Source organism: Peromyscus californicus, unplaced genomic scaffold, assembly GCF_007827085.1.
Source record: "Peromyscus californicus insignis strain IS unplaced genomic scaffold, ASM782708v3 Scaffold_11__1_contigs__length_118956290, whole genome shotgun sequence".
NCBI classification, from domain to species: Eukaryota; Metazoa; Chordata; class Mammalia; order Rodentia; family Cricetidae; genus Peromyscus; species Peromyscus californicus.
Genome location: NW_026294402.1, coordinates 116,883,913 through 116,907,164, shown reverse-complemented (window position 1 = coordinate 116,907,164; position 23,252 = coordinate 116,883,913). Strand labels below are relative to the sequence as shown.

Genomic DNA, 23,252 nt, shown 5'->3' with positions numbered 1-23,252 from the left:
AATAATTTTTACTTAGATTCTTGGGCTTACATGGCTGCTGCCTTGCAGAGTAGATAGCAGTCCTCTAGACTTGCTACCAAAACCTAAGACACAGCTCACCAGCCCTGTGACCTCCACTGATCTCCATATTGTGGCTGCCATAGCTCTTTCTCACTTATCCAACATTCTAGGTTCTGGGCACGCTACTGAGCACTATTCCAGTTCCTCGTTTTCACCTTTTGGAGCACCATGAACTAGCAGCTCTTCCCCTCTTTTATGGATAGGAGGTTCTGATGCTTACCAAGGCACCCACAATATAGTATAGTCAGGGTAGTTCAGGACCATAACATTGTGTTTCGTGCTGAGGGTAAAATAAATAGGAAGTGTCTCCAGAGGAACTGAGGTTTGTGTCCTACCATCCTTGAGGATGGCCCAAGGGTGGTTGCTCGTGCATGCATCTGTGGAAAAAGAGAACCTGAGTAGATTTTAAAGTGGAGTTCATAGGTCGTTCACTATTTATCCATTCAAACAAGTAAGTTGTATTACCCTGTGGGAAGAAGTCTGGGCCTTTACTTCATGGACCTAACATTTTAAGTTTTTATCTGTTCTATAGGAGCAGCTGCAGTTTGCTGAGGGCTTTCTTGGTACTGGGTCAAATGTTCTGATCTCCACAGCCACCCAGGCAGCGTCCAGTCCTTACACTATGGCAGGAGGCTGAGTAGCAGGAGGTAGCGTGGGTGGCCTGAGGTCAGGTGGTGTGTACCAGTGCAGGCCAGTCCTCACGCAGAAGCCCTCAGGATGCTTTTTGCTCTTGCTCCGTCACTGTACTGTGTCCCCATTTCTAGACGAGGCTAGAATCTGAATTCTCTCCCAGCTAGTCCTTGTCCCAGGGCCCTGTATGAACTGTGCTGCTTCCCCTTTAACCGTTTCACTGTGTAGGCCCTTCTTCAGAGTGGCTGGGAATAGGCTCATTTGTGACACTTCCCAGATTTCTTTTTCCTGTATTTAGAAAAAAACATTCCCAACCTCAAGGCTATTGCAGTGGACGAGGATGTGCTCTGGTTGATGATCTTGGTAGCAAGGGATGGCTGTGACCAACAGCTGAGATGTCCAGGGACTTCAACTCTGGTGCTGGGTGCCTCTGCTCTGAGCACAGTCCCACTGATTACCCCATGACAACACACCTGCATTGCTGCTTGTCTGAGAGATGTCTCCTCCCTTTTAATATTGTAGAGAATCACAGATTGGAATCTGCCTACCAGAATCATCTTGTTCTGAAAGTGTTGGTGGTAAGTGGCATCTTCTATGCTGTGGTAGCATCTCTCGGCCAGTGCCACCCTGCTGCCTCCTGGTGTGGGATGAGAGTTCAAGTCTGTGGGCACAAAGCAGCTTCCAGGTCTGGGCTGCTCAGTGCAGTGGGGTCTTTCTGCCATGGTTGCCTGGGCCCCAACATCTCCATGGGGCAGACAGCCTTAGGCTCCATGGAAGGAAAAGGAGCACCCTTCCCCTGCATGTGCTGCTGACCTAGGGGGATTCTTGGGACAAGTGGGCTTTACATATACCAGCAGGGAGCCTGGCTGTCCTTCTGTGGGACAGGATGCAGGGTCCCATCTCCTCCTGGGTGGGGGCTGTAAGATGTGTGGGATTCTGTGCAGTTCCTTCTCTTGGCTCAAGCCAGAGCTCTCTGTGTTTTGTATCTCCACTCACTTGCAGAGTTGATTGTTGAGTTTGGGCCTGAGGGGAGGGGGAAGCAGTCCCAAGCCGCTGTCTGCAGCAGTGGTCCCTCAGTTTTAAATGGGGCTTTGCAGCTGGTGCAGGGCTGTTAACACTGTCTTTTTCTCTGGCAGTTCAACTTTCTGAATTGTTTTGCCTCGCTCTTCTACATTGCCTTTGTCTTGAAGGACATGAAGCTTTTGCGCCAGGTGAGTGTGCTAACAGGCTGCTGAGGGGGAGGTCCCACAGATGATTTCCTGCCTTAGGAATGAGGCTGCTTTATGCCTGTGTCTATTCCCCCTCAAGTAATAAGCCTCAGCACCTGCGCATGTGTCAATGGTGAAGTAAGTTAACTCAAATTCAAAATGAGGTATGCAAGGCGGCAAAGCTGACCATGCTCTCTCAAGGCAGTTCTGATGGCACAGGTGTCTGCAGCCTGTGAACTTCTGTCAGGGACGTGGGTGGTTAGGATAACCTCTAACGGCTCTTGCAAATTTCATTTTTACATTAGTAACGTATTATACTTGAGAGACTAGCCGGTCCTATTTGGTGCTGTTTCATGTCTGAAATGCTTGAGAAAGTCCTGCCTGCATTTGTAGTACTATAGTTTCTGGATCATATAAAACCAGTGGTCAATAAATTGAATTCAAAGTATTAATTTCTTTTCTCTTAAAAATTATTTTATGTGATGGGTGTTTTGCCCACATGTATGTCTATGCATCAAGTCCCTGATACCAACAAGCGGGAGGAGAAGAGGGCATCAGATCTCATGGAACTGGAATTACAAATGATGTGAGCTGACATGTGGGTCCTGGGAATTGAACCCTTATCCTCTGGGAGAACAGCCAGTGCTCTTAACCATTACAGTAACATGCTATGAAATATAAGTAAATAAAATATACAGTATAGTAGGATGATGAGATCATAGTCAAATGTCAGGTTAACTTACTCTCTGAAGGACTCTGGACAGGCTTTATTTATTTATTTGTTTATTTAAAGACAAGGCCTCACCACGTAGAGTCTTGTATGTAGCCCAAGCCTCCCTCTGCCTCCAGAGTGCTGGGATTAAAGGTATGTCCCATCACATCCAGCCCAGCTAATTTCTTCTGATATTATTCATGAATTAGAAATATTGTACTCACACCCAACTTTTTAATGCTCATGTGTATGACATCATACAACTTCATTTTGAGCATTGAAAGATCGTGTGTGTTGTGCTTTTGTTTCTATTTTGGGAAACATCATGCTTATGTTTCTCCTCAGAGCTTGGCCACACTCCTGATCACCTCCCAGATCCTCAACCAAGTCGTAGAATCTCTTCTTCCTTACTGGCTCCAACGGAAGTATTGCGCGAAAGTGAAGAGGAAGGTGCAGGCTTTAAAGGCGAATGTTGATACAACCTTGTATGAGCAGGTCCTCCTGGAGAAGGAAATGGGAACTTACCTGGTAAGTGGAAGGTGGCTGAGTTGCACTTCAGTGAATGTGTGTAAGAGTCACACAAGTTCATGAGTCTGTGCTGTATGCTCACTGTCTCCCATGTGCATCTCTCTGTAAGAGCTCTGCAGCGGGTTCCCTCAGCAGGAACCACTTTGAAGTTAGAAGGCTAGAACTATGCATTAAGATCAGATGCCTCTGTCTTGATTAACACCAGAGGGAGAGGGTGGAAAATTACTTGGCTGTTTCACAGAGAGGGGTGCTGGGACTTGTGATGCTGTGTGACAGTACACAGGGGAGATGGTTCCTGAGACAGCTCACCCGTGACTGCTTGAATGTCAAATTACTGCAATTATAACTGTAAGACAGTCCCCTTAAAAGTGGTTATTAATTTATTTATTGTGTGTGAGAGAGCCTGTGCACACGGAATCAGAGGACCACTTTTGGGAGTCAGTTCTCGCCTCCCCACTCTGTTGAGGCAGTGTCCTGTGTCTGCTGCTCTGCAGACCCTAGGTTGGCTGACTGAGGGCTTCGAGTCTCCCGAGTTACAGATATGTGTCATGGCATCCTGCTTTCTGTGCGGGGTGAATTGGGGGATTGACAAAGTCATAGAGTTTGTGCTTTTCCCTGCTGCTGAGCCATCTCTCTGCCCCAAGACATTTCTCTTGACCAGAGGACTTCTCAGTTATTTTGAGGAAATGCACATGGATTATTAGATGTTTGGTTGCTTGTAATAAAAAAAAAAATCTAGCTCATGAAAACTTAACTCTTCCTTCACTCTTACCTGCTGATGAGTTCCAAACCAAATTTACCTCCCAGGTTTCTCTGCTGATTTTCCTGTGCTCACTGTGTACTGTGCAGATCGCAAGCGCACTCTCTCTGTCCTCAGTTCTTACTCATCTGAGAATGGATGCCAGTGAGGGGACACTGCCAGAATCTTAGCTCTGGTCTTACATCTTCTTCCTGCAGTCCCCTCTTGTGGGATAGCACAAGCTCTAGAGCTGTTCTGAGCAGTAGAAGGTGCAGGTGTTATCGGTCAGTAACAGTCAGGAAGGGGGTTCTAGGCTCTACTTCCCTGGTCCAGAGTCCGTGTTGTGAGCATGAGCTCTGAGAGCAGAGTGAGAACCTAGTATGAGCATTTTTCTCAGGGGTGCTGGGACTGTGGGTGAACGCTGTGCTAGCAGGGTTCCCTCTTAAGTTGTCTACACCATCCAGCCACGTCCTCCTCCCCATCCACAGTTTCTCTGCTCACCGTCTCCACTGAGGTGGCACAGGGTTGGCTTCTGAACTGTCTGCAGGCAATTTGAAGGGAGGATGCCCAGCAGTCACACCCCTGGGTGTTTATCCCTGGGTGTTCTCTGAAGCACTGCCCCCCTCCCCTGACACATTTGCTCCTCACTGAAGTCAGAGGTCTTGGAATTGCATGCTCCCTAGCTTCCATGTGTGAGTCTGAAGTATTGTTGCTGAAGTCTGGAAGAAGGCAGTTTATCAGATTCTAAAACTATTGTGAAACACAGCTTTCCCCTTCACTACAGAAAACCCGAGAAATGACTGACAGAAGGCGAGGAATGTGAAACCACTGGCTCCTCAGCAAGGGCAGCCTCCGGGTGTTCTGACCCCTGACCCCTGACTGCCCAGGCCATGGCTGTGCAGCTTCTCAGAGCTTCACTGTCCACTGCTGTCCCTCTCTTATACCTGCTGCTTCGTGTCCACGTGTCTGTGAGAGGAGGGATTTCCATCCCCCGTGCCCCAGCTGGAGAGTCCTCTTCACTAAGTGGACAGTGAAGAGGCTGATTGTGCTTCCTGGACATCTCTCTTGCACTTAAACATCTTCTGATTTAGAAAATGTAATTATTTTTAAAGGTACTCTGTTTATGTTACTGTGTTGTTACTTCAGTAACTCAATGAAGCGTTTTCCATCTTAATTTCTAGTATGATCAACATCACTAGATAAGACTCGTGTAAGGATGGTCATAGCATCTGCAATAGCACTTAAGAGTTGGGACTGGAACGCTTGAGAACGGCAGGCATAGACTCTTCCCTTGCCTCTTTGTTGATGTGCTTATGTTGGGCCACAGCTGAGCTGGGTTGTCCCTTGCACCTGGTGCTGTGGGATGTTCTGTATGGCAAATGTGTTGCTGATTAGTCAATAAATAAAACACTGATTGGCCATTGGCTAGGCAGGAAGTATAGGCGGGACAAGGAGGAGAATAAAGCTGGGAAGTGGAAGGCTGAGTAAGAGAGACACTGCCAGCCGCCATGATGACAAACAGCATGTGAAGATGCCGGTAAGCCACGAGCCATGTGGCAAGGTATAGATTAATAGAAATGGATTAATTTAAGCTGTAAGAACAGTTAGCAAGAAGCCTGCCACGGCCATACAGTTTGTAAGCAAAATAAGCCTCTGTGTTTACTTGGCTGGGTCTGACGGCTGTGGGACTGGCGGGTAACAGAGATTTGTCCTGACTGTGGGCCAGGCAGAAAAACTCTAGCTACAACCTGGCATCTCCTTCAGGTCCAACTCTGACTGTTGCTGACATGTGTGGACAGCATTGGATTTTGTCTTTACCCAGCAGGCTTGCTAAACCTCCCTGGTGTCCAGCACTTGCCTGTGGGTCTTGCTGGACTTTCTGTCTGCCTAGACACTCATGTCCATTTTCTTCGTCTCATCTTCTCTGGGACTCCATCTCACTGCTGGCTGTTACATTTGTTTTGTGTTTTGGAGACAATTTTTTTTCCTTATTTTAAAATGGTTTATTTTGTAGGGGTTTAAATCATGAACGATATTGAGCTTTATCAAGTTTTCTTTCTGCTGTGATTATTATCTTCTTAGTTGTTCTATCGCGTTACTATGCTTCAATGGGAATACGCTGAGATTTTATTCATGTTGAGACCATAAGCTCCTAACCTTCCTTCCTCTGTTGTGGAGGCTGCGGCCCTGTTTCATTTGTCATGGAAACCTAGTTCTTGGCATTTAGCAGCCACTACATATAATATCTCATAATGAGCAGTTTCAGAGTCCCGTGGTCTCTGCCCTGAGTGTTGTCTTCATCCGGTGCCTGCTTCCCTTGACATTCAGTTTGGCACTGGGTAAATATACTCTGTCAGGAACTCTGTGATGTTCCCCTGGAACCTGAACTTCATCTTTAGATACTTAATAAATTAGGTCTGTGAGAGGATGATTTGACTGACACACCATACACAACTGCTCTGCTCCTAAGGGTTGTCGCAGGGCTCGTAGGACTGCCATCAGCTGGTCTTTGCTGGCTTTCAGCTCACAGGGTCAAGGGTGTCTTGGGCTTGGAGTTGCTTTGCTAAGTCTGCATTGTTTCTTCTTGCTTTTGTGTTTTACCTGGGGCCTGCTAAGCCTGTGGTTCACAGTCTCTCCAGTGTAAATGCACTGATGGTGAGCGTGTGGTCACTAGAGTCACCTCGTGAGGCAGAGAGAGCTGGCAGGGGCTCCCCAGCCAGCCCTTTGGGTATGAGGAAGGGCTCCCTGCAGTGGACTTTCACATGCCAGGATCCACCCAGCCCTCTATGGTATGGGAGGGGTTTCCTGAGCAGGGGACCCTAACATACTAGAGGCCACCTAATCAGCTCTTTTGAGGGAAACTGCACATCTGTGTGAATATTTGACCATTGTGATCATAACAGCATGATTCTAAATGCGAACACAACACACACACACACACACACACACACACACACACACACACACACACACACACACACACACACGATGCCTTGCAGTGGTTGAGTTACCTCTTCTCTGAGATGTGTCTTTGTTTTGGGTTGGGGCTGTCAGTGCTCAGTCAACCAGTGTGACAGCTCTGCCTCAGCCTTTACTTCCTGCTTGCAAAGGTTAGAAAGAGGTGAGATCACAGAGCCCTTTAGGTTCTTCTTCAGCTCCTGGAGCATATGATAGTATAGGCTCCTGGGAATGCAATAGCTTTCAGATGGCCTGTGGGTGTCTTGCTGCTCAGCTCTGCCTTGAGTTCCAGGGTACCCCAGCCAGGTCAGATAGTGGCTTCCCTTTGGGATGAGGCTTTAGGAGAGCTCCAGCCATATTCTGTTCCTTTTGATAATGATGTAAGCTATTCTACTCCATGACTGAGTAGGGTGATGAAATAAAGCTAAAATGCCACATAGTTCGGTTTTTTCTTAGCTAAATGCTGTCAGTTTCCAGAGAACCACCACAGCAAAAGTTGGTCATGACAAATTGTTGCTCCTCTTATGGAGAGTCGTTATGATTTCACTGGGGTCATCATTATCAGTTTAAAAAAATCATCCTGACCTCTTAATCTGCTATTAACTTCATTGTGTGTGCATGTGTGTGCTCATGTGGAGGCCAGAGGACATCTGGTTGGCCCTCTCCTTCCACCATATGGATCTTGGAATCAAATGCAGATCTTCAAGCTTGGCAGCAGTCACCTTTACCCAATGAAGCATCTTCCAGCTCACTATCAGCTTTAGAGTTGAAGGTTAGGGCATCCTGTAGATAAGGATCTCTCTCTCTCTCTCTCTCTCTCTCTCTTTCTCTCTCTCTCTCTCTCTCTCTCTCTCTCTCTCTCTCTCTCTCTCTCTCTCTGGCACTGTTCCCTATGTAGTCCTGACTGTCCTGGAACTCACTTTGTAGACCAGGCTGGCCTCAAACTCACAGAGATCTGCTTGCCTTTGCCTCCTGAGTGCTGGGATTAAAGGTGTGTGTCACCATGACCCATCAAGGATATCTCTTAACTGGATCATTAAGAGCAACCATGTTTAGATTTTCTATTGTTTGCCTTGTGGTGGTGGTGGTTGAAGGTGGGTATTAGTTCAATGATCTGTACATGAGGAAAATAGGCAACTAAATAATTTTTGATTCCTTATTTTAGCAACTTAGTGCAAAATCATCTTTAAATTTATATGAATTTGTGGTTGAGAAGGGAGGATTGGAGTAGACCCTGAGTTTTTAGTAGCTAACCTTTGCAAGTATTGCAGATTTCTGTGTGACACTGAGCAATGCCTTCTGTCTACATTGCAGGGAACCTTCGATGATTATTTGGAGTTGTTCCTGCAGTTTGGCTATGTGAGCCTTTTCTCCTGTGTTTACCCATTAGCAGCTGCCCTTGCTGTGTTAAATAACTTCACTGAAGTCAACTCAGATGCCTTGAAAATGTGCAGGGTCTTCAAACGACCATTTGCAGAACCTTCAGCCAGTATTGGTGTATGGCAGGTAACTACATGAAGAATAATGAAAGCTATTAGTCATTGTTGGGGGAAAGAAAAATTCTAAAAGCAGAAAATGTAGAATACCCACAGCCACCCCTAAAAGTTACCAGAAAATAAGCTCAAAATTATTATCAATAAGAAAAGCAAACAGTAAAAACAGGGATCAGATAGAAAACAAGTATCTGACTTAAGTCCCAACGATTACACTAACTATTAATGACCTAAAGATACAGATTAAAGACAGATTGGCAGAGTGGATGGGAATGTGACCAGGTATGCATTGTTTATCAGAAACAATTCACAAAGTGATACAGACAGGGTGAAAGTCAAAGGGAAAATAAGGAAACATTACTCAAAAGAAAAGAAAGTGCAAGCAGATGTGGCTATGATACTGTCTGACAAAGGGTACTTCCGAGGCAAGGGTTACCAGAGAGGAGCAGTCCGCCATGGAAAGGGGACAAATTCTCAGAAAAACAGCAGACTGAAATGTGTATGCATCAAGCAACAGTTTTAAAACGAAGAGAGGGAGAGGGAGGGAGAGGGGGAAAGGGAGATGGGGAGAGGGTGTAGCTAAAGTTTTCCTGCCTGACCCACAGTCAGGACAAATCTCTCTCACCTGCTAGAGTTTTCCTGTCTGGCCCACGGTCAGGTCAAATCTCTCTCACCTGCCAGTCCCACAGCTGCTCAGACCCGACCAAGTAAACACAGAGACTTATATTGCTTACAAACTGTATGGCTGTGGCAGGCTTCTTGCTAACTGTTCTTACAGCTTAAATTAATCTATTTCTATAAATCTATACCTTGCCACGTGGCTCGTGGCTTACCGGCATCTTCACATGCTGTTTGTCATCATGGCGGCTGGCAGTGTCTCTCTTACTCAGCCTTCCACTTCCCAGCTTTATTCTCCTCCTTGTCCCGCCTATACTTCCTGCCTAGCCAATGGCCAATCAGTGTTTTATTTATTGACCAATCAGCAACATACTTGACATACAGACCATCACACAGCAAGAGGGACTGAGAGGGAGAGGGAGAGGGAGAGGGAGAGGGAGAGGGAGGGGGAGAGGGAGAGAGGGAGAGGGAGAGAAGGAAAGGGAAAGCTTGAATAGACAGGAGAACTAGATGACCTCTGTAGTTAGAGGTGAAACTACTCCCTCCCCAAGATGGAAGAAGAAAGTCACCAGGAGTGGAGAAGGCTCAGTGGTGCCATCCACATGCCGTGTCTAGCAGGACATCCAGCTGTCTCTGGACAGAAAGCACTCAAGGAGTTGGAATTGTACACAGCACACCGTGATGTGAGTTCAGACTAGGTTAGTGACAAGCGGAAACACTGGGAACCAGACAGCACGAAGGACCCATGGGGGGAAAGTCTCAGATGAAATCCAAAGATTACCAAACCAAAAGAGAAGTGTGTGGGGCATGGCTGATAAGGAGGGGCTGGCAGGAACTCACAGCTCAGGATGGTTATGCTGGAAAAGGATCTCAGATGCCAAGTGCTTGTTAAACTAGAAAAGACAGGCAAGATAAACCCAGGGCCAGCAGAAGAAAGGAAATAGGAAAGAGAACAAATCAGATAAATTGAAGATAGAAATAAGATCAATGAGTCAAAGATGTGGTCCTAGAAGACAAACACAGTGGCCGTGTCCGGCAGGAGTGGAGTGGGATCAGTGTCTGTAGGCCTGCAGCCTTGGGGGAGGGGCAAGGGGTGTGTGCATGGCCACAGGAACCTGACAACTAGTGGGAGGACCTTCCCTTCAAAAGCAGAGCCTCCTGCCGCAGCTCAGTCAAGGAGTGGGGGAGGGGATGAGGGGGTGAGAAAGTCACTCAGGTATCTCTGTGACTGTGAAGGAAGCTGAGTCTAGAGTCCACATCTCCAGAAGAAAGGTCCTGGCTCAGATAACCATATCACAAATTCCACCACTTAAAAAGAAGTCACACCAATTTTATAAAATTCTAGAAAGTACAGAAAGCAGGTCATTCTTCAGTGAGAGGTTCCTGAGGAGGAAGGGCCAGAGGATCAGAGGTAAAGAAGATAGAGCAGTGGGTTCAAGAGGTCTTGCATATGCTACGTCTTGTGCCAAGCAAGCTTACTAGGAAATGCAGCATCTTATGTCCTCCTTCCAGGGGAGATGGGGACAGAGTCAGCCACGGGCTCAGCAGTGCTGCACAAGGGGACACAAGATGACTCATGAGCATCACAGGTTGAGCATACGGTGGCCTTGGTACTGATGAGTCGAGTCTTTTAGGGTAGGAACAGTTGGGTTCTTAGGACCCAAAGCTGTAGCTCCCCATTACTGGCTCTGCCAAACCTGGTTTAGAGAAGGAGCTATGTCCCTTCTCCATACATTGAAAACCCTCTGGTCAGTTTAACCCTCAGTACGTAGGAAGCCAGAATCAGTGTGATGGCAAAACCAGACACACAGAGAACTAAGAAACAAATAGTATCCCTCATGTGTGGCAGAAAACATGAAGCCATTTGTGTATTAAAACTGTGAAACAAGTTGGTCATGGGGTTCATGCCTTTAATCCCAGCACTAGGGAACCAGAGGTAAGTGGATCTCTGTGAGTTTGAGGCCAGCCTGGTCTACAAAGTGAGTACCAGGACAGCCAGGGCTGTTCACAGAGAAACTATCTTGGAAAACAACCCCCCACTCCAAAGCACCATGGAACAAAGCGTGCACACAGACGGGCACAAGTGAAGCTGAGATGGGTGTGTTGTGCCAGTGTTCTTACTGTGTGTGTGGTATTGCACTGTAGTTTCCAGACAAGTCTCTTATGTGAGGATGACATAAAGATGAGTAGGACTTATATCTTTACGTAAGTTCATGCCAGATCTTATGCATGAACTTAGATACTTCATGAATTCATGTAACTTCACAAAGTATAGACTATACATCAGTTTTATTGAAAATACCAAGTGATATAAGACCGAACAATTCATGTAATACCAGTGGATAAGCAATGTGTAAAGTCACATTTGGTGTTCAATAGGATTAGAATTACTGTTTAAACCAATCAGAGAAGGATAAGGACTGTAAACATAAAACAGAAGGGGCAGAAAAAACTGTGTTTGGAGAAAATATGGTCTCAGAATCGTGTCCTAGGGAAAACCTGGAGAATCAACTGGAAAATTGCCACAAGTGACAAGAAAACACAGTAACTGACAATATTACTCTCTATACACCATGACCATTGGGAGAAGAGGCAGAGGGACAGTCCCTGTGCATGTTAGGAGAGGCTCCGTTACCAGGCAGCAGCCATCAGGAGCTTTGCAGTAACAGAAAAGAAAGCACGGGGTTCCCCACTGTCACCCTGCGACACACCAGAGGACACACAGACGTCTTTGTGGGTCCCCAGTCAGTGTTCTGTAAGTCCCAGCGAAGCCCGGCTTCTGTATTTGCTAACATTCCGCAAGGACTGTGGTTCATGTCCTCAGGAAGGGACCATGGCATAAGTGGAGGTTGGTTGTAGCTAAGCCAAGTGGGACGTGTGACTTACCAAAGTAGGGCGGTTTGTGAAATAGCAGCTCTGCAAGATATTGTCTGGTTTGGGGTGTGGAGCGCTTTTCTGTGGTAGTCTTTAAATCCCCTCACAAACAAGCAGAGATGAGCGACACCGACAGTGGTGTAGGTGTTCCACGCTCACATACTGCTCAGGAGTCGTCAGTCTGAAGGAACCTAAAGTGCCCACTAATGGGTCAGCTCCCTTAAGTAAAGAGAACCTGCCAGGATGGACAGAGGTTTAAAATGTATGTGGATTGCGTAGAACCTAGGGAAGGACTTTCCCTTGGGGTTCAGATAGCATGGACATGGGGCATGGCTATTGCCACCATTAATGCCACACCTTGTTTTCCTTTCAGTTGGCTTTTGAGACAATGAGTGTTATATCTGTGGTCACTAACTGTGCTCTGATCGGAATGTCACCACAAGTGAATGCAGTCTTTCCAGAATCCAAAACGGACCTGGTTTTGATCGTGGTGGCCGTGGAGGTGAGTGAAAGTGTTTATCCATGCCATGGGCCTCTGCTGTCCTCCAGCTGAGCTGTCCTCTCCTGCAGTCCATGCCAACAAGCAGGCCTGAGCCGTAAGAAGGCAAATCATGTCAGGACCGTAGACTAGAAGAGTGCCAATTGCACTGCTGCTTCCTGCCCAGCTCACAGGAACACACCTTTCTAGGCACTGCTGGATCTGTGGGGTGACATGTGTTTTCAGCTTGTTCTAGGAAAATGTCCCTTCTGTTTTCTTAAGTGAATCCTAAGAAACTCTTGTTGGTAGTGTAAGTGTTACAGCTCTGAGGGGAAAGACTTCCCCAGTGGAAGTGTTATAGCTCTGAAGAGAAAAGTATCCTGGCAGTCGGGAGCCAAGGAATACCACAAAGTCACACTACACAACAAACCTTACACAAGCAACTTATTGGGAGGGAAAAACCCAGGAGGACAGCTGCCTCTGTCTGGGTTAGCAGCAGCAGAGAACTGAACAGAATACGGAGTTTATATAGGGTTTCTGGGAGGGTAGTGGGAGCTTTCCAGGGTGGCCTGGTATTGGAGGGATTATGTGACTTGATCTTGGGACAAGCTCAGGGATTGGTGGGATTTTGTGACTTGGTATTGCACTCCCCCCCCCCTCTTTCTGTAGGCTTAGCCACCTCCTGCCTTGAGTGATTGAAGTCTGTGGATGTTGCCTAGCTTTTAGGCTCCTTAGGCCCAAGCCTCAAGGGGTCAGGCCTGGCTGCCAAAGTAGTCTAGGGGTGGAGCCTGGCAGCTCCAGGGGTGGGACTTACAGTGAGGGCCTTTGAGCTCAGCAGGGAAAATTGTGTTCCTCCACCCTAGCTGTCATGAAGCCAACAGTTGGTGCTTTCCGCCTGGTTCGCTGCAGCGAACTCAGGCGCTGTGCTAATTTGTAGAAAGGCACATAGTCTCATCATAAGTCACAGGTACTCTGGCTGTGTGTGTCTCACTTTTCAGTTTATCATGTTTTGGAATAAGCATTACTCCCATGTCTGGAAAATTAATCAGGGACCAAACATAAGCAGGAGATCCTCAGAGCTGCCTCCACTGCTGGTAATTTCCAACACCAAAGAACATTGTGCCTTTTCGTGCCTAGTTAAAAATGTAATACTTGTGGAAACGTGAAGAAACAGGACTTGGTAAGACTGTTGAGTGGGTAGCATGTCGTTTACCCAAGGCTTCTGGATTTAGGACTGACAAGGAAATGAAGTTGAGACCTTGTCTTAGTCAGTGTTTCTATTGCTGTGAAGAGACACCATGACTATGGCACCTCTTATAAAGAAAACATTTAATTGGGGTGGCTTGTTTACAGTTCAGAGGTTCATTCCATTATCATCATGGCTGGGAGCATGGCAGCGTGCAGACAGACATGGTACTGGCTACATATTGATTGGAAGTCAACAGGAAGTGAACTTGAGGCACTAGGCATGAGACCTCAAAGCCTACCCCTACAGTGACATACTTCCTCCAACAAGGCCGTATCTGCTCCAACAAAGCCATACCTCCTAATAGTGTCAGTTCCTATGAGTTTATTGGGCCCAATTATATTCAAACTACCACCTTCCACTCCCTGGCCCCCATAAGCTTGTAACAATATCATAATGTAAAATGCATTTAGTCCATCTTCAAAAGTTCCCATTTTAAGTGTTACAGCTCTGGAGGGAAAGGTATCCTGGCCATCAGAAGCCAGGCAATACCTACAGCTCTGTTCTGGTGGGGGATGGTTTCCCCGCAGGAATGTACTGGTTCTGCTCCTGCTCCAGCAAAAATTGCTACTTCTCTGCCCTGCTCCACTCCAGCGGAAGAAGGTCATCACTCAAACCTCATTCAAGAGAGTTATTGGGAGGGAGGAATAGAGGAGAGTGATTGCCTATGCCGGGGGGAAAAGGCAGCTTCAAACCAAGCAGGTGTAGAGCTTACTACATAGGGCTGCTTAGGGGTAGAGTTTTCCAGGGTGAAGACTTTCATGGTGGGAATTGGTCGGATTTCAATTCCTGAGCTAGGATAAGCTCAGAGATTGGCTGGATTTCATTTTCAGGGATTGGTTGGTTTTCATGCAGAGTTGGTCAGGGGCAGGGTGTGTTCTTTGGCTCTGGTTTTCAGGTTTTTGGCTTGCTCTTTTACCCTACATCCATAGTCCTTCACAGTCTCAACAATGTTTTAAAGTCCAAAGTTCAAAGTCTCTTCTGAGATTCCTTTAATCTCTTAACTGTAATCACCTGTAAAATCAAAATCAAAAAGCAGATCAGAGACTTCCAACATATAGTGGCACAGGATCTACATTACCATTCCAAACATAGGGAAGGGAGCATAGTGAGGAAATACTGGACCAAAGCAAGACTGAAAACCAGCTGGGCAGACCCCAAACTCTACATCTCCATGTCTGATGTCAAAATGTTCTTCAGATCTCCAACTCCGTTCAGCTTGGTTGACTGCAACACACTTCTTTCTCTTGGGCTGGTTCCACTCCCTGTTATCAGCTCTCCTCAGCAGGTATCCCATGACTCTGGCATCCCTAACATTTTGTAGTCTCCAAGGCAATCCAGGCTACAACATCACAGCTTCACACAATGGCCTCTCTAGGCCCCCTGACATACTCCTGGCCTTAGCGACTTTCCTTAGTCTCAGGGGCAAATTCCATAGCCCCTTTCTTCTATCCTTAACTCCAGAACCATGTGGCCAAAGTTGCCAAGTTCTGCTGCTTACTGGGGCTAGAACATGGTCCCCTTGTTCAATCAATTGCATCTTCACCAGCTTTCTGTCCTTCACTGCCAATGCTTGGCGGTCCTAAAACTGGATCTCTAGATCCAGGAGTAGGCTGGCCTCAAACTCAGAGATCCACCAGCCTCTGCCTTCCCAATGCTGGGATTAAAGGCGTGTACCACACACCCAGCTGTAAGCTTTTCTTTAGTTCCTTTTCACAAGTTGGAAATTTAGCTGGTTCAGATTTAGAAGGTAACTGTGAGGCAATGGGTATATTGACCATCACAGCTGTGCCAGCCACTATGTGTGTGGTTCGCATCAACCCTCAGTGTGCACAGCTTTTATTTGTCAGTTCTAGTCAATAAAGAAACATCACTGCATCAAATCAACTTTTTTAAATAAGATTTTTCTCGTAAGTCTTAAACATTTTTTTTGAGATTTATTTATTATGTATATAGTGGTCTGCCTACATGTATGTCTGCAAACCAGAAGAGGGCACCAGATCTCATTACGGATGGTTGAGAGCCACCATGTGGTTGCTGGGAATTGAACTCAGGACCTCTGGAAGAGCAGCCAGTGCTCTTAACCTCTGAGCCATCTCTCCAGCCCAGTCTTAAACATTTTAAAGAAAGGAGATGAAGTCTTAAATTTTCCATAAAGTAAAATCACTTATTTATATTATTCCCTGCCCCCCTCTCCCAGAGTCTAGATAGTTTTAGTATTTATTGAAGCTCTTGTTTTCTTTTTTTCTGGCTCTTTGAGGCGGATCTCATGGAGCTCAGGCTGGTCTTGAACTCTCTATGTGACTGAGGATACCCTCAATCCTGATCCTCCTTCCTCCACCTCCAGGTGCTGGGATTACAAGGCTGCTTCACCATGCCCAGGTCTTATTAGTTTTTAGAAATGTCTTTCTCACAGATAACAGTATATTGTACTTTAGTGTATTTATTTATTTATTTATTTATTTATTCATGGTCTCTAAGTAAAATTTTGCTAATTAAAAAAGCCACAGTAAATTATAAAAATATATAAATGATTTTTTAAATAAAATTTTAACATTGATGGAAAAAGCAATTTAAAATATTACGTTTCTCTTCAAACTCTTTAGCATCTAAATATATTTGTATGATTAAGATTTGTCACAGAACAAAGACCTTTTGGAAAATCATCCCGGCTTCGTGAAATTGAGGCTGTTTGTGTTCTCAAGTTCCCTGCACCAAGTAGCTTTGGTGATTTTTACTCTTTTTTGATGCCTTGATTTTTTTTTTTTCCCCTTAGAGTTGGATTTTCTGCAGCCTCCAAGTGAGTGAGGGAAAAAGAAAGAAAAAGAGCCCTGTTGTGGTATTTGTGTTTACTGCCACCTAGTGCTGTGTTAGAAACATGGCTCCTGACGCGGCTTTGCAAAGCAGATTTACTGGGAACAGACAAGAGGCCTGAGCATGAGGAGAGAGCATGCTGAATGTGCCAGTTTTATAGGTTAAAAGTTAGATATTGAAAACGCCATGAAGTTCAGCCCACAAATCAAATCAGCATCCAGCAGTTCCCCTCAGAACCCCCTCGCTTGTGAGACATTCCCTCAGTCTCTAATGTTGTTTCTAGCAGAGGGACATGCCTGTGAGTGCAAAATCACAGTGAAAGTGCTGTTCGTGAAGACAGCATGAGGACACACAGTCCAGACATCCAGTGTTGGATAGCGTTCCCGTTTTCCTGTGTGTGTCTGTCAAGCTTGGTCAGTCCAGCATGCTGAATGCTAATCATTTCCCCTGTACACCCAGGGTGGGCTGGGGTGGGGTGGGTGTCTCTAAGGTAGAAGTAAGCCAGCTGCTCACAGGGAGCGTGCCTGCATTTCTACTTTTTAGGTTCTAGTGACCAGTGAATCTGTTGGCTCTGTTGATGTTTAATTACTAGTTTGAAAACTATCCCTTAAAAGCAGTTTCTTGTGGGTGTGGAAGAGTAAGTTATATGATGTACGCGCCCCCTACTGGTTAGAAACAGAATTGACTGTCATCTGTGTGTAGCACTGGATGCCCTCTGAGAGTGGATGGGGCTCTTGGCTTATTTTCCTAGTTTTAAACATAGAAATTGTAAGCTCACTGCAGATGATTGTCCTTTACCTGTATTAGGATTTATGTACTTTAGGACTTGTTTGTTGTATATGCTCTCCCTCTCTGGAGTGGAATGGGCTGGGGTAACATTGCTTTATGCTGTGCTTACCCTGGAGTCCGTCACTGAGCTTCCTCTTAGAGTGCTGATCCTGTCCTCAGCTGCAGATCGAGGCACCTGCAGCCTGCCCTGCAGGAGCACTCTGGGAAGTAACCCACAAGTGTCAGGGTGAGCAGGGCTTGCTGCCAAAGGTGAGTCTGAGTGCGATGCTTGTGTGAGACAGCAAGCGTGGAGCCGAGACTTGTCACTGGACACACGGGTGTGACTCTGACCTGTTAGTGCTCAGTTGAGCTCTTGCCACACCTGTGGCCATCATTTCTTCCAAAGGTCATCAAGGCAAAGATGTCCACGTCAGAGTATAGCTGAGTGAGAATCTCAGTTTCCCTTCTCAGATCTCCGTGAGTTCCAGTCCTCAGGTGTAAAGTCGGGACATTGGCAATGTACTAAAGAAGTGACAGGCACCATGCCTAACCCGGAACAGGAAGTTAGCAGCCTCACCTTTAGCAGTTAGTGCCTGTGCCTGCATCTGCCTCATGGGCGTGTCTCCTCAGTTGTGTGTCTCCAGAGACACACTCGCCTGGTTTTGTTTGTGTCACAGTTTGCTCTCAGGTTGGCCTCCCACTCCTCTCCTCCTGGCTTTGTTTCCATACCTCAGTCCAACCCTGCCAACCTGCCCCCCCGCCCCCCACCCCCCGTTGCTGATTCTGACTCTGTTCAATCTCTCAGTGTTGGCGTGACTTGAGCTCAGGCTCCCAGCATTTCTCACCCACATTTTGCTGAGTGTGATTCACATATCACACCACTCTTTAAAGTGTGCAGTTCAGTGTTCTCACCTGGACTGTCACGACAAACCCTCAATAGGTGTGTGGCCCTCCTGCCGTCTCTTCTTTAACCCCAGTAATAGTTAGACTTTATTGTCAACTTGACTGGATAGAAATAAGCCTAGACTTAGTGTACATACTCCTGGGTGTGTCTGTGAGGGTGTCTCCGGACAGGACGAGATCAGGAGGGCCCTGGTGTAAAGAGTGGATTTGTAATGTAATGGCATTATTGGGAGGTGGTGAAAGGTTGGAGATGAGGCCAATTTAGTGCAAGTAGGTCCCTAGGGTCATGTCCTTGGGTGATAGCTTGGTCTAGCTTCTTCCTGTATGACCGTTTTTCTGCTTCCTGTTCACCAATAAGTGGAGAGCAGCTTCTACTTTGTGTCCCTGCTGCCAGGATGCCTTACACAAGTTTGTAGACTCAGGAGCCATGAGCTGAATCCTCTACACTGTGAGCTAAAGCAAACCCTCCCTCCCTTAACCATTTACATTGAGCGTTCCATCACAGCCACCCATGCTGTCCGTCTGCTCTTTGTGGCATTCTTTCAAGCTATTCTGACCATGTTCATCTTCTGCGATGGGAAAGGTCCCTCAGTGGATGACAAAGCCCTTCCACTTGCCCTGCTTCCCATTCTGTCCTAGGACACCCCAGCGCCCTTCAAGCAAGTTAGCAGGAACAGTCACAAAACTATCTAGTCCCTACTGATTCCTCTCCAAGTTGGAGCTCCCAAGCCTGGGCAAGGACTGCAGATTCCCCAGGAGCTGAGAGGTGTGGGATGAGTCACTTTGTGAGTGGTTTCAAGTGATGAAGCAGTTCTTACTAAGGATTTGTTCATGAGCAAATGAGTCGCATGTTTTTCCCCTCGTGCTCTTTGTGGCAGTTATTTGAGAATCAGAGTTATAGTTGATAAGCTTGCTGATTATACTTTTGGGAAGCATATTAAGAAGACCTCGGCAGGGGCTGTAGAGATGGCTCAGCAGTTAAAAGCACTGACTGCTCTTCTAGAGGTCCTGAGTTTAATTCCCAAGAACCACATGGTGGCTCACAATCATCTGTAGTGGGATCTGATGCCTTCTTCTGGCATAAAGGTGTACATGCAGATAGAGCACTCATCCATAAAATAAGTAAAATAAATCTTTAAAAAAAACCCTCGACAAAGCCTTAAAATTCTATTTTTGTAAGAATATACTATAGTATTAAGAAATATGATGTGGGGGCTGAAGAGATGGCTCAGAGGTTAAAAGCACATACTGCTCTTGCAGAGGACGCAAGTTCAGTTCCCAGCACCCACACTGGGTAGCTCACTGCCACCAACAGCACCCACAGTTCTTTGTTGTTTACTAAGTTCAAATGCATCCTCTGCTTGTGAGGCATTGGCCCACAAGTGCCTGCAGGGTTAGCCACTCAGTGCCTGTTGGCTGATGTTCTTCTTTTCAGAAACACAAATTCTGAGAATTTAATTGCAAGCTTGGCCAGGAAGGAGCCCACAGCCAACTGTGCTGCTCATGGTCTTCACTCCTAGTGTTTTCATGTGTTGGCTTTTGGCGCTTCTTCCATTTGGGTCCTCTTGGATGGAACCATAGGCTGGATTCCCCATACACATGTGTGCCTGTGGTTTTGAGACAGGGTCATGAGATAGGCCAGGCTGAGCTTGAACTCTGAATTCTCCTGCCTCACTCACCTTCCTGAGGACTAGGTTACAGGCATGAGCCACCACACCCAGCCTGTCTTCCTACTTCTGTTTACTCTTGCTGGTCTTTTTTGATGTTTCCTAGTGTTACTCTAGGCTGCCCCTCATCTTCAGTTTTTATCCAGTTAAAATGAGGCTCTGTGCTCTTTGGATGGCGTGGGGATAATTAAAGGCGGTCAGGGTGGGTTTTTGCATTGGATATGTATTTATTTTAAGCTTAAACATACCAGATACTAGTAAGATACGGTCCTAGCTTTGCATCTACAGACTTGTCCAAGAGAGAAGTTCCAGTGTGGTAGAAGGCCTCTTCTCCAAACTCACCCCCAGATGGCCCTGATTGCCATCTCTCCTGCAGGGTGCTGGTACAGGCTCTCCCAGCTTCTGGAAATGGTTGGGATGCAGGCTCTGTGGACAGTGTCTGCTTGCTAAGTGCCCGTGAAGAGAGATTCCCCCCAAAATTTGTTAATGTATGGCATTCTTGTTACTGTAATTGATATAATTTAATTAGATGAAATGAAAACTGATGAAAAGCATGTGCTAAAGTGGAGCCATCGCTTCTGTGAAGCCTTTGGAAAGACTCCACGAAGACACATTGCTATGAGATGAGACAAGGAGGGGGGACAGTTAAAAATGATGACAGGGAAATCATAAAAATCTGGGCATGTTCCAGATATGACTTTCACACTGCTTCCCAAGTGTCTTCAAGTTTTTACTCTTCAGAGAAAACAAACCTGGGAAACTCAGTCATTGTCTTGGGATGTGATAGTTAATCTTGACTGGCAGCTGGCTGAGATTTAGACTCACCTCTGGTTTCCAGAAAAGTCTAATTGAAGGAGGACCTTCTCTGAGTGGGGGCGGCACCTTCATGGGCTGGTAGCCACTAGGCAATGGCATTCCTCTCTGCTTTCTGACTGCAGATGCAATGTGACCAGCTGCTGTTTGCTACTGCCGCCATGTCCCCCTGACCGCCATGCCCCCTCCCTGCCATGGCCCCCACCATGCCCCCTCCCTGCCATGGCCCCCCACCATATCCCCCCCACTGTGCCCCCTCCCTGTTTTGGCCCCCCACCATGCCCTCTCCCTGCCATGGCCCCCCACCATATCCCCCCACTGTGCCCCCTCCCTGTCATGGTCTCCCCACCATATCCCCCCACTGTGCCCCCTCCCTGTCTTGGCCCCCCCACCATATCCCCCACTGTGCCCCCTCCCTGTCATGGCCCCCCACCATATCCCCCCACTGTGCCCCCTCCCTGTCATGGCCCCCTCACCATATCCCCCCACTGTGCCCCCTCCCTGTCATGGCCCCCTCTCCATATCCCCCCACTGTGCCCCCTCCCTGTCATGGCCCCCCACCATATCCCCCCACTGTGCCCCCTCCCTGTCTTGGCCCCTCCACCATGCCCATCCCTCCCATAATGGATGCACCTCCAAACTGAGCAAACCAAGCCCTTCCTGCCTTAAGTTGCTTTTCTTGGATATTTTGTCACACACACAAAAAATAACTAACACAGGGGTCTTATTTGTGCACAATGGACAGGAAGACACTTGACTTCCTCATGCATATGCCACACAGTGCAGAGGGGTACAGAGTTCTATGATTATCTGTCTGAGTAAACTGTTTAGATTCACTGAGGAATTAATTGTTTCCTTGTTTCACCTGAATGGACTTCCTGGGGACTGCTGAATTAGAGGGTTGGCCTTTAATCCTGTCAGTGAATGACAGATGTTTGCTTGGTTGAAGATCCAGAGACCTTGAAACTTATGGTTAGTGCATATTATTTTTAAATATGATTTTGACAACAACCATTTTTATAGATTATTTTGCATTTCTAAGGTATCATGGTGGTTAACCTATTTCTTGCCCTATAATACAGGCAATAAAGATCGCCTACTTTGGAAGTGATGCTTCTTCATTCATAGTCGCATTGGTTGGGGAAATACTAAGGTGGGGTAAGAAGTAGGAAGCTCGTAGCCCACAGGGTCAGAGTCCTGCTGTGAGTCATGGCGTCAGGCAGATCTGCAGAGAGCCACTGAGCTTTTGTGCTGTCCAGCTCTGGGGACACTCACTGGTCACTGCCTCCTCTCAGCTCTCTCCAGACACCTTTGTCAGTGTGTCTCCCCCTTTCGCTAGTTGTGAACCCACTCTCAGGAACAGGACAAGTGCAGCAACCCTCTGCTGAGTGCCGGTCCAACTTCCCTTTCCCATGCCTCATGATTCTAGGCCACACTTGCCTGCTGTCTTATTCTGGGGAACGGGAGAGTAAGAATGCATTTAGGGTCTCAGTTTTTTTCCCAAGAATAGAAAACACATTTTATTTCAGGAAACTGAAAGAAGATTTGAGGCCCATAAGAATTTTCTGCCCTTTATAGTAGTGCTGGAGTATTGAGAGGCTTTGTGTGGCCAGGGACACCTTGAAAAGGGCAGGAGTGAGAGAACAGTGGCATCAGAGCCTGAGGGTTTTTTTTGAGGTCAATGAGGGCATGAGTTGGGGGAACGAGGAATGGGTGCAGTGACCTCTTACAGCTTTGCTTTTCATTTTCCTTTGCAAATGTGAGCTCAGCACCGTGCCTTCCCATTGCAGGCTTGATCTCCGTCCCTGTGTGCAGCCATGGGAGGTGCAGCTGTGCATGCTGACAGCCACGTTGTCTGCCCCATGCGTCTCCCTGTGTCTGGTCCCACTGTTCCCCAGTTCTGTCCCTTCCCTCTGCATTAGGTCAGGAGGCTCCCCGTTCTCGGTGGCTGTTTCTGTGGTCTCAGCTTGTAGCACCTGCCACCCCTGCTGTTGCTGCAGAGCTGTGGAGCTGCTGTGGTAACCAGTGATAACCAGGAACGGCTGCTGAGGAGTGGTGATTTTCAACAGCAGCCTTCCACTTAATGCAACCTGTGAGATTTCGTCAAAACCCCGGCTAAGGTTCTGTTCTAGAGGAGAGAAGATAACCACACTTCTTCCCTTTTCAGGAGGACTGGTGCTTCAGAATGATCATCTTAGGGCTTGGTTTGAAGCTTTCATCTTGGTTAAAAATGTTCTTTAAACTCGTCTTTGTCGGGATCTGGTCAGGTACCACTTCAGGAACTCATGATGATCCCTGTTAATTTAACATGTTGGATTTGCTTTGCTTTGTTTTGCTGAGCTTCTGTCCTTCTGCTCCTTCAGCTGATCAATTAATAGCTTCAGAGGGGCGTTGGCTTCTTTGTGGTCCCTAAGGTGCCACAATGCAGACAGGATCAACCCAGAAGGTAGGGAGAGTGGCAGTGTAAAATGCTGCTGCTGCAGTCTCTCCCTAGTTAATAAAAGGCTTTCCTAGGCTGGTGCATTCAGGGTTATTAAAAATGGACTATATCTTTCTAATGTTGTTAAGTGCCATGAGGGGCAAAGTGTATGAATTTCTTGTTTTACATATATTGGGTAAAAAAAATGAATATTCCAACTGTGTGTGTGTGTGTGCGCGTGTGCGTGTGCGTGCGTGCGTGCATGCTGTAAGATGGGCTCAAGCTGAGCCTGAAAGTCAAGACTGCCTTCTGTCAGATTAAGCA

General features: G+C 46.9%; 1 protein-coding gene across 1 annotated transcript in view; it reads left to right on the top strand.

The window, feature by feature from the left end:
- Ano10 (anoctamin 10) overlaps positions 1-23,252 on the top strand; it is a 133,776-nt gene that overhangs the window by 31,031 nt on the left and 79,493 nt on the right. Inside the window, exons 7-11 of the mRNA XM_052725246.1 lie at positions 1,213-1,268; positions 1,827-1,901; positions 2,956-3,138; positions 8,150-8,341; positions 12,194-12,322. Of these exons, the coding sequence (XP_052581206.1) occupies positions 1,213-1,268; positions 1,827-1,901; positions 2,956-3,138; positions 8,150-8,341; positions 12,194-12,322 (635 nt within the window). The remainder of the gene's footprint in view (positions 1-1,212; positions 1,269-1,826; positions 1,902-2,955; positions 3,139-8,149; positions 8,342-12,193; positions 12,323-23,252) is intronic.